This window comes from Cebus imitator, unplaced genomic scaffold, assembly GCF_001604975.1.
Source record: "Cebus imitator isolate Cc_AM_T3 unplaced genomic scaffold, Cebus_imitator-1.0 Scaffold18, whole genome shotgun sequence".
Lineage (NCBI taxonomy): Eukaryota > Metazoa > Chordata > Mammalia > Primates > Cebidae > Cebus > Cebus imitator.
Genome location: NW_016107333.1, coordinates 4,527,157 through 4,541,482, shown reverse-complemented (window position 1 = coordinate 4,541,482; position 14,326 = coordinate 4,527,157). Strand labels below are relative to the sequence as shown.

Genomic DNA, 14,326 nt, shown 5'->3' with positions numbered 1-14,326 from the left:
ATTTTTTGTATTTTTAGTAGAGACGGGGTTTCACCATGTTGACCAGGATGGTCTCGATCTCTTGACCTCGTGATCCACCCGCCCTGGCCTCCCAAAGTGCTGGGATTACAGGCTTGAGCCACCGCGCCTGGCCCTCTTCTCCCATTTCTCCCTCTCAAATCAGACTTTGGTCTGCGCCACTCCACCCAACTTCTTCTTGCCAAGGTCATCAGTGGCTTCCACGGTCACTTCCATGGTCAGTTCTCAACTGACTTGTCCCATCAGCAGCATTTAGGAGAATGGATCACCCCTTTCTTCTAGAAATGCTCTTCATTTGGCTTCTGGGATTCTTCTGTGAAGTGGTTTTCCTGTTACCTCACTGCCTGCTACTTCTTAGCCTCCTTTGCTGGTTCCTCATCTTTCCTCTAAACGTTTAAAAAATTTTTTTTGAGACAGTCTCACTCTTTAACCCAGGCTGGAGTGCAGTGGTGTGATCTCAAGCTCACTGCAACCTCTGTCTCCCGGGTTCAAGCGATACTCCTGCTTCAGCCTCCCAAGTAGCTGAGATTACAAGTGTGCACCACCATGCCCGGCTAATTTTTGTATTTTTAGTAGAGATAGGGTTTCACCATGTTGGCCAGGCTGGTCTTGAACTCCTGGCCTCAAGTGATCCTCCTGCCTTGGCCTGTGCTTGGATTATAGGCATGAGCCACTGTGCCTGGCCCTCTTCTAAACTTTAAATGTAGGCGTTTCCAGGGGATCAGTCCCTGGACTTTACTCTTCCTGTAGTCTTCCTTGGTAATCTAGTCTTTTGACTTTAAAGACTTTCTAAATGGTGACAACTACCAAACCAAACCAGCTGTCCAGACCTCTCCCCCGAACTCGGGGGACTCTCTCCTGAACTAGGACCTGTACAGTCATGTGCCTACTCAGCTTCCTCACTTGGACCTTTCATAGGCACCTCACACTCAACATTCAAACCTAAACGCTTAATGTTCCCCTACCCCCAAAGCTGCTGAGTGGCAACTCCGTCCTTCCAGTCCTCAGGCCAAAAGCCCAGGAGTCATTCTTGACTTCTCTCCAGTCCTACACCTTGTCTATCAGGAAGTGGCTTCTGCCCTAAGAATGTATCTAGAGTTTGACCATTTCTCAGTGATTTTAAACATAGGTCAGAGCCTGTCATTCTTCTGCTTAAACTCCACCATGGCTTTCATCTCACCACGTGTGGGATCCAAATCCTAACTGTGGGCCTGGCGCCGTGGCTCACGCCTGTAATCCCAGCTATTCAGGAGGCGGAGGCTGAGGCAGGAGAATCCCTTGAACCTTGGAGGTGGCGATTGCAGTGCGCCGAGATCACACCACTAACTCTAGCCTGGGCAACAGAGTGAGACTCCGTCTCAGAAAACAACAACAACAAACTCAACAATTTTTTTTAATGCTGCCAAGTGTCCCTATGAGCTGGCCTCGTGCTCCTCCAGGACTCTTTTCTTTCCACCCACATCCTTGCTCCTGCCCAGGTAGCCACACTGACCCCTCGCTAGTGCTTCCTCCACATTCCTGCCTCCAGGCCTTTGCTGGGTTTTCACTCCGCCTGGAAGGCCCTTTACTCTGATATTTACAAAGCCAACTCCCTCTCTTCCTCAGGTCTTTACTCAAATGTCACATCATCAGTGAGGCCTTCACATGTACACACTGTAGATCAAATTATACCCCCCAGCGCTCCCCAGCCCTTTAAAGCTTTATCCTTTGCACTTGCCAACATCTGACATATTCTATGTTGACTTGGGTTTATTATTCTCTCCCCCACCACACACACATTGACTTGTCCCATCAGCAGCATTTAGCAGAATGGATCAACCCTTTCTTCTAGAAACGCTCTTCGTTTGGCTTCCGGGATTCTTCTGTGAAGTGGCCTTCCCGTTACCTCACTGCTGCTACTTCTCAGCCTCCTTTGCTGGTTCCTCATCTTTTTTTTTTTTTTTTTTGAGACAGAGTCTTGCTCTGTCACTCGGGCTGGAGTACAGTGGCACGATCTCGGCTCACTGCAGCCTCTGCCTCCTAGGTTCAGGTGAGTCTCCTGCCACAGCCTCCCTAGTCGCTGGGACTACAGGCACGTGCCACCATGCTGGGCTAATTTTTGTACTTTTAGTAGAGGCGGTATTTCACCTTGTTACCCAGGCTGATCTCGAACTCCTGACCTCAAATGATCCACCTGCCTCGGCGTCCCAAAGTGCTGGGATTACAGGCTTGAGCCACCATGCCCAGCCCCACTTTGTACACTTTTGAAATCAAAACAGACATCCCATCATCCAGAGTTTTCACGGTTGTCAGGGATTTTTTAGGTTTACTTACAGCAAAATGCACAGATCCTAAGTGAACAACTCAATGAATTTTTATATGTAATGACACCACCCAAATCAAAATATAATACAGAATATTTCAGTTGCCCCACAAAGTTCACAAATGCTGATCAGAGGCATGCAGAGGGTAGGTGATGTGTGGGGCTATTTGGCCCAGTTAAAATGGCTCATGAATAGCAAAAGGTGGGTAATCACTGATGCAGGGGCCTCCAGTCAGTGGCTCCAGTTCTCTGCTTCCCTTTACAGCAAAATTTCTCAAAAAAATTATCTCTACCAGCACTGTCCAATAGAAATACAAAGCAAGCTGTACAATACACATGCAAAAGCAAGGTGATTTTACAGTTTTTAGAAACCACAATTAAAAAGTTGAGAAAAAACAAGTGAAATCAATTTCAATATCTTTTATTTAACCCATTGTATCTAAAATATCATTTTAATACCTGATCGGTATAAAAATATTGAGGTATTTTGTATTTTTTCATATTAAATCTGAGTGATTCCTTACTTAGACTTTTAATCTGTGAGATGTTTTGTTTTATTTATTTTTTTTAGAGACAGAGTCTTACTCTGTTGCCCAGGCTGGAGTGCAGTGGCACAATCATAGCTCACTGCAGCCTCAAACAACTGGGCTCAAGCAATTCTCCCACCTCCGCCTCCCAAGTAGCTGGTACTGCAGGCACGTGTCACCATGCCTGGTGAATTTTTTAAAAATTTTTATTTGTAGAGGCAGAATCTGGCTATGTTGCCCAGGCTAGTCTTGAACTCCTGTCCTCAAGTAATCCTCCCTCATTGGCCTCCCAAAAATGCTGGGATTGCAGGTTTGAGCCACCATGCCCCAGCCTAAATCTAGTGTTTTTTTTTTTTTTTTTTTTTTTTGAGACGGAGTTTCGCTCTTGTTACCCAGGCTGGAGTGCAATGGCTTGATCTCGGCTCACCNTAGAGACGGGGTTTCACCATGTTGACCAGGATGGTCTCGATCTCTTGACCTCGTGATCCACCCGCCTCGGCCTCCCAAAGTGCTGGGATTACAGGCTTGAGCCACCGCGCCCGGCTCTCATCTTTCCTCTAAACTGTTTTTGTTTTTTTTGAGACAGTCTCGCTCTTTCATCCAGGTTGGAGTGCAGTGGCGCGATCTCGGCTCACTGCAACCTCCGCCTCCCAGGTTCGCGCGATCTCAGGGACATTGTTCGTGACTCTCTCTCCAGTGCCCAGAACAGTACCTGGCACAGAGCTGTTATTCTATAAATGTTTGTTGAATGAATAAATGGTATTGCTTATAGATGAGCAAATCACCTGTGGGCAAAGGATGACTTTGACCCAAGGTGGTTTAATGTGGTTAAGAGCGGGTTCCGGGTTGGACTTGCCTGCATTTGGATCCCAGCTCTCATTTGCCAGGTGTGACTGTGGGCAGTTGGGTTATACTTTCTGTGCCTCAGTTCCTTGTGTGTGAAAGGAGGAGGATGCCAATACCGGCCATCAGCCCATGCAAGGGGCATAGGAGATTCTATGCATGCAGCTGCCCGGTTTGCGCTCTGCGTGCTTGGTAAATGTTAGCTTTAAAAAAAAATTATACCTTGTAATACCACTTTGGGAAATGTAACTATGTAAAACCCATAAAAAATTAGGCTGAATAGAAAAGAACATTTAAATGCACACCAGTATGGGGGAATTTTATTGTATTTACAAAGGAAAAAGTGGGTCAGAAATGAAAGAGGATTGACTGGATCCAGTTTCATTTTGGCTACAGGTAGCCCAGGTCACAGGAGGATTCTTCATTCCTGGTTCCTGCTGCAGAAAGAAAAATCAAGCTGAATCCAGGGGATCGAAGTGAGGGTGGCTAGAGTGGGATGCATGGAACCGGGGCGATGGGTGCTCCTGTGGCAGGAGCTGGTTTTTTGGATTTCAAAAGAGGCAGTGTGGGGCGGAGGGAAGGATGCTCACGCGTGCCAGCAAGGTGAGTGCTGGGCTTAGCCCCTGCTCTCTGCTCTGCCAGCCAGCTCCCACCAAGACTCTGGGCCAGTCACTTCCCCTTGAAGAAGCTGCCTCTTATCCCCAGGCAGGCCCAGCGTTCTCCCAGCCTCACAGTCACCATACCCCAGTGTCTGTTCCCACTCATCACAGTTAAATAATTGACTGTACAAGAACTTGTCTAGTTCCTCGCTGCCTCGGTGCATTATGAATTCCATGAGAGCAGGGGCCGCTGCCATCCTGTACCCTGCTGTGCCCCCAGTCCAGAGCATGGCATGTCATAGTCACTGGATGGTCTTTATGGAGGTGGAAGGATGGCTGAACCCGAACCTCAGTTTCCTTACAGGGCTGCTACATGAACACAACGTATGTTGGGTGCAAAAGTATGCTATCTGTCACATGGCTCTACCCTGCGCTCTAAGCAGGAACTTCTTCCTGCCTCCCAGTGATATCCTGCTATTTGCAGCAGTCGAGCTGGAGTGGGAACAATGGCTGTAGCAGCCTTCCGGCCCCTTCCTGCGAGCTTAGCTCCGCAGGCTCTGTGACTTCAATCTCTGTGAAGCCCCTGGCTTTTCACCTGCAGGAACAAAGCCTGCATTCTTAGGATTAGCCCTCCACGGAGCCATTTTCACCCTACAGAGGCCTGATGAGAGCCATAGCAGGTGAACAATTACCTAATCCCAGCCTGCAAGGTACAGAGGAGGCATTCTTAGAGACATTCTTTTAGAACTCTAGCCTTGTGGACCCTGGAGATGGTCAGAGCAGCTCCTTCTTTCATAGGGAGGAAGCTAAGAAGCGTGTTGCTGTGCAGTTGGCTGCAGAACCAGGCCTGGGGCCCAGGCGTTTCTCACCTCCCAGCCTGCTTGTCACCCTCCTGTCGTCTGCTGTAGGCCTGCTGCTGCTTGTAGGTGGTGAAATCTCTGGGCTGGTGGTGTCTGATCAGGTTGGGAAGAAATTGAGAAAGGCCATGGAGAGCTCTGCTGGGAACTGGATTTGCTAAATAGGTTGGACCAGAAGTGCCCAGCAGAGCCACACTGGGACCTGCTTGTGCTCACAGTTAAATCAGGCTCTAGGCCAGGCACGGTGGCTCACGGCTATAATCACAGCACTTTGGGAGGCCAAGGCAGATGGATCATCTGAAGTCAGGAGTTCGAGACCAGCCTGGCCAGTATTGTGAAACCCCATCTCTACTAAAAATACAAAACTTAGCCAGCGTGGTGGTGGGCGCCTGTAATCCCAGCTACTCGGGAGGCTGAGGCTGGAGAATCACTTGAACCCAGGAGACTGAGGTTGCAGTGAGCCGAGATCACACCACTGCACTCCAGCCTGGGTGACGATAGTAAAAAAAAAAAAAATCAGGCTCTAAAGCCCAGCTGAGTTTCTCCAAACACCCACATTTTTGGGAAACTTTGTTCGTGAAGTGGGGCTTTGTGCAAAGAAGTTCCAGGGAGGCAAAACAGGCCTTGGGCCTCCTAGTCCCTGACTTGGGACCAGCTGCTGCCCCCTCCTTGCCTCACTTTCCTTCCTCTGTAAAATGAGGAAACTCATTTCGGATCTCTCCTGACTCCCAGGGGAAACGTGAGGGCCAGTGAGCTGGGAACCACAGTCATCACTGCCTCTCCTCTGCTGATCGTGTGTCTGTGCACACTCAGCTACCACAGGGTGTGAGAGGGCTGGTCTGTCTTTGGCTTTATAGTTTTTTTGAACTTGGCAAGGGATCCAGAGCATGGCTGTCAGATCACCTGCACCCGAATCCTTGGGGACACCTGTCAAAATTCTGGTTTCTGGGTCATTTCCCAGAACCGTTCAGTGAGTAACATTTTCGGGCATGGACACTGAGCCCGGCCTCTGGCTGCACACTGGGATACAGACATGGATAAGTTGTGGTCTCCATCAGACATTTTCCACCCTTAATGTCTAAAGAACTCTCCTTGTCCTTGTTTATTTATTGAGATAGGGTCTCACTATATCGGCCAAGCTGGTCTCAAACTCCCAGCCTCAAGCGATCCTCACCCCTCAGCCTCCCAAAGTGCTGGGATTACAGGTGTGAGCCACCGCGCCCGGGCGCTCTCCTAGTTCTTAATGTCTGTCAGGAGGGTCATTGTTCTTGATTTGTCTGGCAGAGCCCCACACCTTTAGAGAGGAGTGGATCCTTTCCTTTTCCTGGCAAACCACGGGGTAGGAAGCCCTGAAGTCCCTAGATGCACACATGCACTCACGCCCATACCTGTGCTTCTGCTGCAGGGCCACCAGGATGCTCTCCAATGCCATTTGCTTTTGTTCTGCCCACACGCTGTCTACCTGACGGCCAAGCCGTGCCCTTGCTCCTCGCTCCTGGTTTCTCTCTCTATGTGGTTAGAAAAAGAAAACTAGTTGCTATTTGGGTAGGACGTGGAGAGGCAGGGGTGTCTCCCTCTGCCTGTTTCAGTATCTGGTGTGGACTCTTCCACCCAACTGAGTTAGATTCAGCCACACTTAGGGAGGTAGTATACGGAGTAGTGAAGAGTACAGTAGTACAAGTGTACACAGCTGCAAAGTGTCCCCCCACAGATTATTAATTATAAGGGTAAAATAACTTTATAGAGGAGAAACCTGGCAGACACCATGTTAGCCAACTGATCAAAGTTACCATCTACCAATAATCCACCAATAACGGCACGAATTGACATCCTGTGCCTCCCGATACCAGGCACTGAGAAGGACACAGCACTACTTCTATGAATGCATCACCTGAATCCTCCAATCATCATTAGAGGAATGATGGAGATGTGTCTGGCACATTCAACATGAGGGACATTCTATAAATCATTAGCATTTACTAGTCAAAAATGTCGATGTCATGAAAACTGAGGAATGATTCCAGATTAAAAGAAACAAGAGACATGACAACTAATTGTTATCCATGATCCTGAATTGGGTCCTAGATCAGAAAAAGAAATAATTATTATAAAGGACATTTTGGGACAACTGGCACAATGTGAATATGGATAATTGATAATTATACAATGATTATGTAAGGGGATGTCCTTTAGTTAGGTGTTAGGAGAACTGCAATTTACTCTCAAATGGTTCAGCAAAAATGATAACAATACTAAATGTGAATATGTGTTTCTGTGTGTAAATATCTGTGTCTTTTTTTTTTTTTTTTTTTTTTGAGATGGAGTTTCACTCTTGTTGCCCAGGCTGGAGTGCAATGGTGTGATCTTGGCTCACTGCAACCTTCACCTCCCAGGTTCAAGCGATTCTCCTGTCTCAGCCTCCTAAGTAGCTGGGATTACAGGCACCTGCCACTACGCCCGGCTAATTTTTGTTAATTTTAGTAGAGATAAAATTTCACCTGTTGGCCAGGCTGTTCTAGATCTCTTGACCTAGTGATCTGCCTGCCTCAGCCTCCCAAAGTGCTGGGATTAGAGGCGTGGGCCACCACACCCGGCCAGTATATATCTATATCTAGCTATGGATATAGAGTAAGCAAATGTGATAAAATGTTAGGAATTGGAAGGGCATGTGGAAGTTCACTGTGCTTTTGCTGCAACTTTTTGTAAGTTTGAGTTTTTTTTCAAAGTAAAAACTAAAAAGCATACAGGCTGTATTTACAGACTAAATACAGCCAGGCAGTTTGGCTTCAAACTCTGCCACTCTTTGTGTGTCCTTTAGAAGCAATTAACCTTGTACAATGGGGATAAGAGTCCGTACTGTGTAGGATTGTTATGAAGATTAAAGAAACTAAAGGCTGGGCGAGGTGGCTTCCGCCTGTAATCCCAACGCTTTGGGAGGCCAAGGTGGGAGGTTGCTTAAGGCCGGGAGCTCGAGACCAGCCTGGGCAACATAGCGAGACGCCAACTCTACAAAACATAAAATAGTTGTAGTGATGCACACTGGTAGTCACAGCTACTTGGGAGGCTAAGATGAGAGGATCGCTTGAGTCCAGACATTTGAGGTTACAATGAGGCATGATCGTGCCACCATAGGCCAGCCTGGGCAACAGAATGAGACACTGTCTCTAAAAAAAAGGAAAGCAAGAAACTAAGAATAGTAGCTGACACTACCAAGGGTATCCTGTGTGCCCACCACTGTGCCAATGTCTATAAATGTCCAAGGGCAGAGCCTTTGTTTTTGGCACGGAGTCATGATTAAATGGTAACTACCCCCAGTGTGGTTACTGTTGGAGCCTAGTAATGGCTTTGCCTCATGGAAGAAGCACGTGGTAGGTGTGGAGGTAAGCTGAGGTTTAACACTGGAATCCTTTTGCTATGGAAAGTCCAAGAATGACACTTGCTGTGCCAAGGAAGAGATCTGACTTGGTCCCTGGCCTTCTGCAGGGACCAACCTCCTGCACTCTGCTGCAGAGTGTGGCAAGAAATCACTAGAACTTCTGCTTACCCCTGCTGCCTGTTCATGATGTCCTGGAGCAGCTTGCGGGCAGACATCTGGCCCAGCACCTTCCGGTAGCTGTTGGTGAAGATGGCATCTGTGTACCGCCGCATCCTGTGCAGAAGGAGTCAGGTCAGAGGGCGGGGTGGGCCCAGGTGAGAGGACAGTCACGGCTGCACTCGCCATGTCACTGCAAGATCCTTCTGTTGCCATCTGTCCCACTCACCCCAAGAGAGACTCAGGCCCCTCTGAGCGACCTCTGTGAAGCTGTGTCTGCCTCCTATGCAAGGATGGACATGGGGTGAAGACACAGCTGGGCCCAGCTGAGAGGAGTCTGCATTCACTAACACCTTCCCATGGCAGGGATGGCTTGGGAGTGGTGGGAACCTTCCCCAGGGGTTGCTTACCTGAGGGCCAAAGGGGGATGTGGGAAGCAGTGGGAGCTGCTGCTGAGGGTGAGGATCACGAAGACGAACACCCAGAGTGGCATCCTTCACCCGGGGGCGGCACCTGCAGAATGACAGGAGCGGAAGGTCAGGTGCAGCCACAGCCATTGGGATGCCATTTACTGGCCTAGCCCTGGGCTTGGCTCCATGGCAAGACTCCTTGTCTTTTGGAAGCTGTGGGATGGGAAAAAGAACCCAGACTCTGGATGTCAGACAGACCTGGGTTCACGTTCTGCCTCTGCCAGTCACCAGCTCTGACCTCATTTTCTCCATCTGTAGAATGGGCCTGACGCAGCTACCCTGCCAACCACATAGGGTTGAACTGAAAACCAGTGATAGGAGTGAAATTCCCCCTTGCTGTAAGGTGCTGGAAGTGGGATTTGGGGCCGGGCATGGTGGTTCATGCCTGTAATCTCAGCACTTTGGGAGGCTGAGGTGAGCGGATCACCTGAGACCAGGAGCTTGAAACCAGCCTGGCCAACATGGTGAAACCCCACCTCTACTAAAAATACAAAAATTAGACAGGAGTGGTGGTGCGCGCCTGTAATCCCAGCTACTCGGGAGGCTGAGGCACAAGAATCCCTTGAACCTCGGTGGCGGAGGTTGCAGTGAGCCAAGATCATGCCATGCACTCCAGCCTGGGGGACAAAGTGAGACACTGTCTCCAATAATAATAATAATAAAGTGGGATCCCTTAGCAAGGCGTAGGGGAGGTCAAAGAACCTTCTCCTGGTGTCCCTCTCTCAGCTCCTTCCAGCGTGGCACTGACAGGCAGCCAGGGTAACCGCTCAGCTCTGAGTCAGACAAACTGGAAGTTCAAATCCTGGCTCTGCTGTCATTAGCTGTGTGCCCCAGGAAAAGCGGTTTCACCTCTCTGAGCCTCAAATTCCCTGGCCATAAAACCGAGTTGGTAACTAGACCTCTTGCTTCTGCTCCTGTAAGGATCTGGTAAGGTGAGGTGCCTGAATGAATAAGGAATTCTCTAGAAACCTTTGCTGTGGCTACCTGAGACTGACCCTCCCAGGGGGCAGGTTCTTCCTGTTTTAATTTTGTATGGAGTTGGAGAGAGGTGAGAAGGGCTCTAAGTCTTGCTCCAAATGCTTAGATTTTGCTGAAGAGTTTTAGTCCTGGAAGAGACGGGAGAGCCCAGGGAGCCAGCGTGGCGCAGTCATCTCATAGGTCCTGTAATTACCCTTAAGTGGGGCCTGCTGACACCGAGCTCTGCAATTAGGGGAAGAGCAGCCAGCAGGGGACAGAGCTCGCCTCTGCCAAGGAAAGTGCCACTGCTGTCCGCCCAGACCTGCCCGGGAACGGAAACATGGCCTCGGGGGTACTTGGCCACCTAGGAATTGGGTTCTCCCGTCTCCCATGGGTGCCTCCGTCTCTCAGCAGGATGTGTACTCTGTGGGGATGGAGATCCATCCGGAGGCCCATGCAGCCCTGGAGATGGCCAGCACCCCCACCTTTCCCACCATCGCCTCACACGGCTTCCTTCCCTCCTGCTCCTGGGTCCTACTGAGGAGTTCTGGCAGGCAGGGCCAGTGCTGGCAGAGCCCGCCTTGCTCTTCTGGGCTTACTGGCCCTCTCAGGGCATCACCCTCCTTTCTGAAGGCACAGAAGTCTCCTCTAACCCAGGGATGCCTTGGGCCCCCAGGCAGCACTCATGGGGGCTGCTCACTGCAGCCTGAGACCCTGCACCTGCAGAGCTGGACGGAGCAGCAGCCCAGGCCTTGGGGCCAGCCCCTCCCTCCCTGACATGAGCATCCCCCAACGCGCGCACTGGCCGTCCTCCAGTTCCTGCTTCTGCTGGTGAATGACAGGGAGCTCACTACCCCCAGGCCCAGGGGCTTATTTCCGGGTGATTATTTATTTATTTTGAGACAGGGTCCCACTCTGTTGCCCAGACTGAGGTACAGTGGCCCAGTCATTGCTAACTGCAGCCTCAAACTCCTGGGCTCAAGCAATCTTCCTGCCTTAGCCTCCTGAGTAGCTGGGACTACAGACATGTGCCATCATGCCCGGCTAATTTTGAAAATTTTTGTAAAGATAAGGTCTCACTATATTGCCGAGACTGGTTTCAAACACCTGGGCTTAAGTGATACTCCTACCTCGGCCTCCCAAAGTGTTGGGATTACAGACGTGAGCCACCATGCCTGACCCAGGCAGTTCTTATTGTTAGGAAGTTTATCTCTTCATGTCAAGCCCAAATCTCCTTCTCCTGCAAATATCTCTTAAGCCTGTACTGTTCTGCTAAGGACTGGGGCTAAAGATGAGAATGGGATCTGGCCCGAGGGCTGCTGGAACATCCGCCTGCTGGGCCGGAGCCTCCGCACCTGCAGCCACAGGACCAGCCCTTTAGATACATTTCGCACCTGACTTAGCCTTTGCTCCTCGGACCAAGGCATGGCAGTCTTCCGTCCTCCTCATCGCATGGTACCATGTCTGGTCCCCCGTCTCCCAACCTGGTCCAGGCTGCCTCTCCAGAAGGGGAATTTCGTAAGCTGGGAGATCTTTGGATGCAAGCAGGGCACCTTGACAGAAACCACTGCCTTTTCTGTCTCCCAGCTGCAGCCTGGCTTTCTTGCCTTCTTTGCTGCTGAGCTTTTAAAGATTCACACAGATCTAGGCTCCTAATCACCGCCCTCCCCTGCTCAGAAGCCCTTGGTTCCCCACTCCCTCCAGAATAAAGCTCAAGCCCTTCCTCTTGGCTTGAGCTCTCCCTCTGCCTCCTAAGCTCCTGCCTCTTCTCCCGAGACCTGGCACAAGTGATTCCCAGCCCCTGTGCCCTTCCGGACTCCACAACCCATCCTTGCACCCTCCCTCTGGAGCAGGCATCCCCATGCTCATCCTACAGCTGAGGAAACGAGCCCAGAGAATACAAATGCGTTTTCCACGGTCCTCCATCAAATTAGTTTTGGAGTGGGCACTTCAGAATGGGGCCTCCCCATTCCCAGGCCAGCAGACTTCCTCCAGCGCCATGCTCAGCCTCCCAGGTACAATGCCCTATTCACAGCACTCCCCATTCACAGGCCGCCTCAGCCTCCGTCACCTGCATGTGGGAAAGGGTCTGAAAAAAAGGAAAGCTTCTTGCTCTTTGTCGTTGGGCCTCTGGGGAAGAAAGAATGGGGACAAACGGGAACACCTGCTTGATCGGTTCCCTTCTATGCATACCCAGTGGTTTCAGGGAGTTGAAAATAACCTTATAGGAGGGCAGACTTTGCCGGGGTGGGCAGGTCATAGTAAACATGGTAATACCCTGCTTATTCAGGATGAGGCTCAGTCCCTGCACAGGCTGACCAAGAGGCTCAACATTCCCCACAGATCATGTGCCCCAGGCATAGGTCAAGACAGCACAGCAACCTCTGAGCTATGAGAACCTAGTCAATGGGTTTTCAGATCCCATTGGATGAAAATGGAAAACAACAAGAATTATCCAGTGAAGGGTAAGATAAGAATAAAAGTTATGTCACTAAGGATACAATGGCTCCAGCCTGAGCAACATAGTGAGACCCCATCTCTACCAAAAAAAAATTAGCAAGGCCTGGTGGCACATGCCTGTAGTCCCAGCTACTCTGGAGGTTGAGGTGGGAGGATTGCTTTGAGCCCAGGAGGTTAAGGCTGCAGTGATCCATGATAGTGCCACCACACTGCAGCCTAGGTGACAGAACAAGACCCTATCCCAAAGAAACAATCAAATAAAAAAATAAAATAGCTGTCAACAGATACATTCCACATGACAACTTAAGGAGTCAAAATTCACCGAATTAAGCATAGCCAAGCCCAACAGCGTTGCTGACAACTCTCTGCTGACTGACGGCACTCCAGAGTTTATAATCTATCATTACGATCATCAGTTAGCGTCCTGCAGTGGTTACAGCTTCTGTGATCAGATATACTTGAGATTACCTGGATTCAGGATAAATGGGCACTTGACCTACATCCATTGGCACCTTTTGTCAGCCTTCATGCCAGGAATACCAGGAGAATTCTGCAGATTCACCTGCAGCTAATGACAGAGGTCAGGTCTCAAGCACCCAAATTAGCAAGACCGTTTTTGAAAACCCAGGGAAATAACATCTTTAACCTTCCTTGAATATTCCCCTTTGAAATTTGAGCACCCTGGTTTATAAATTGTTTCACCGACAGCATTCCAAGTTAAAAGAAATCTAAGTTTTTAATGAGGAAGCATCTTGAACTGCCATTCAGAAGAGTGACACCCCACCTCCTTCCAGAAGGGCTTTGAGGTGGTCTGTGGTGAAAGACACAAATACTTCAGGACCACTTAAAGCAAGGATCAAGAGACAAGCGTGGGGTGGTGGAGAACTCCAAGGACAGACCACTGTGTCTTAAACCTGGAGTAAAGAGTGCGGCTACAATTGAGCAAGAAAGCAAAATGTTATCAATTTCCCAGCAATTATATTGAATCAGTTCCGAGTGATCAGTGAGCAGTATTGATTTCTACAGCCACTTGGCTTTTCTCTGATCCATGGCAGAATCCTATCACTGACAGGAAAATCGAGCCAACTCACGTCTTGCTCCCAAAGCCTGCCCACGCACCTTGAAGGAGCACTGAGAACTCACCCGCCCACGACAGACACCTGGAGCCAGTCTGCCATGCCCCTAAGTTGGGACAAGCCCAAAACGGCACCATCAGAAGCCTATTCCAGAGCCCCTATTGAGGGGTGATTTTATCCAGAGAGGGGCTCAAATGTACTCACCAGTCCATGGGCAAAGAGGATGGTGGTAGGCATGTTGGACTCAGTGTTTCTGAGTTGGTGAGAAGGTTAATTTTCCTGCCCACCCCCAGCCCAGCCCCCTAGGGCCACCCCTTCTCACCTCGTATGTGGCAGGTCTCCCTCTGCTCCGAGGCACTGCTCCAGTCTAGGGGCCCTGGGCCGGGTGTTTTCTCCGGCAGCCGCCTGGCGTTTCCATCATTTATCCCTTCATTTTCCTAAACGTTGTCAGCGTCAGAGAATCAATTACCCACAAGTCAACCAAAGGACTGCTTTTAGCATTACACTGACAAACCCTAATAGGTGAAAGAGGCCTGGCCCCTTGCGAATTAAAACTCCTGGTAAAGTCTCCCTTTATCTTTGACAGGGTAGACAGAGTACAAAGTTGTAACATTATTCCAAGGGGATACAGAAAATATATACTTCCATAACAATGATTGGACAACTTGGCTGGGAGCGATGGCTC

The 14,326-nt window shown here is 49.7% G+C and overlaps 1 protein-coding gene across 1 annotated transcript; it reads right to left on the bottom strand.

The window, feature by feature from the left end:
• Positions 1–3,982: 3,982 nt before the first annotated feature.
• On the bottom strand, positions 3,983–14,101 carry GHRH (growth hormone releasing hormone). The gene is made up of 5 exons (XM_017512346.2): positions 13,964–14,101; positions 9,089–9,191; positions 8,691–8,795; positions 6,535–6,654; positions 3,983–4,127 (listed from the first exon to the last, which is right to left on the bottom strand). Exons 2-5 carry the CDS (start codon positions 9,169–9,171, stop codon positions 4,112–4,114), a joined length of 324 nt encoding a protein of 107 aa, XP_017367835.2. The 5' UTR covers positions 9,172–9,191; positions 13,964–14,101; the 3' UTR covers positions 3,983–4,111.
• Positions 14,102–14,326: the final 225 nt, after the last annotated feature.

Coding starts and splice junctions, on each gene's coding strand:
- GHRH (XM_017512346.2), bottom strand. CDS start 9,171: ATGCCACTCTGGGTGTTCGTCTTCGTGATCCTCACCCTCAGCAGCAGC. Junction 8,796..9,088: donor CATCCCCCTTTGGCCCTCAG/GTAAGCAACCCC, acceptor CCTTCTGCACAG/GATGCGGCGGTACACAGATG. Junction 6,655..8,690: donor ATCATGAACAGGCAGCAGGG/GTAAGCAGAAGT, acceptor CTAACCACATAG/AGAGAGAAACCAGGAGCGAG.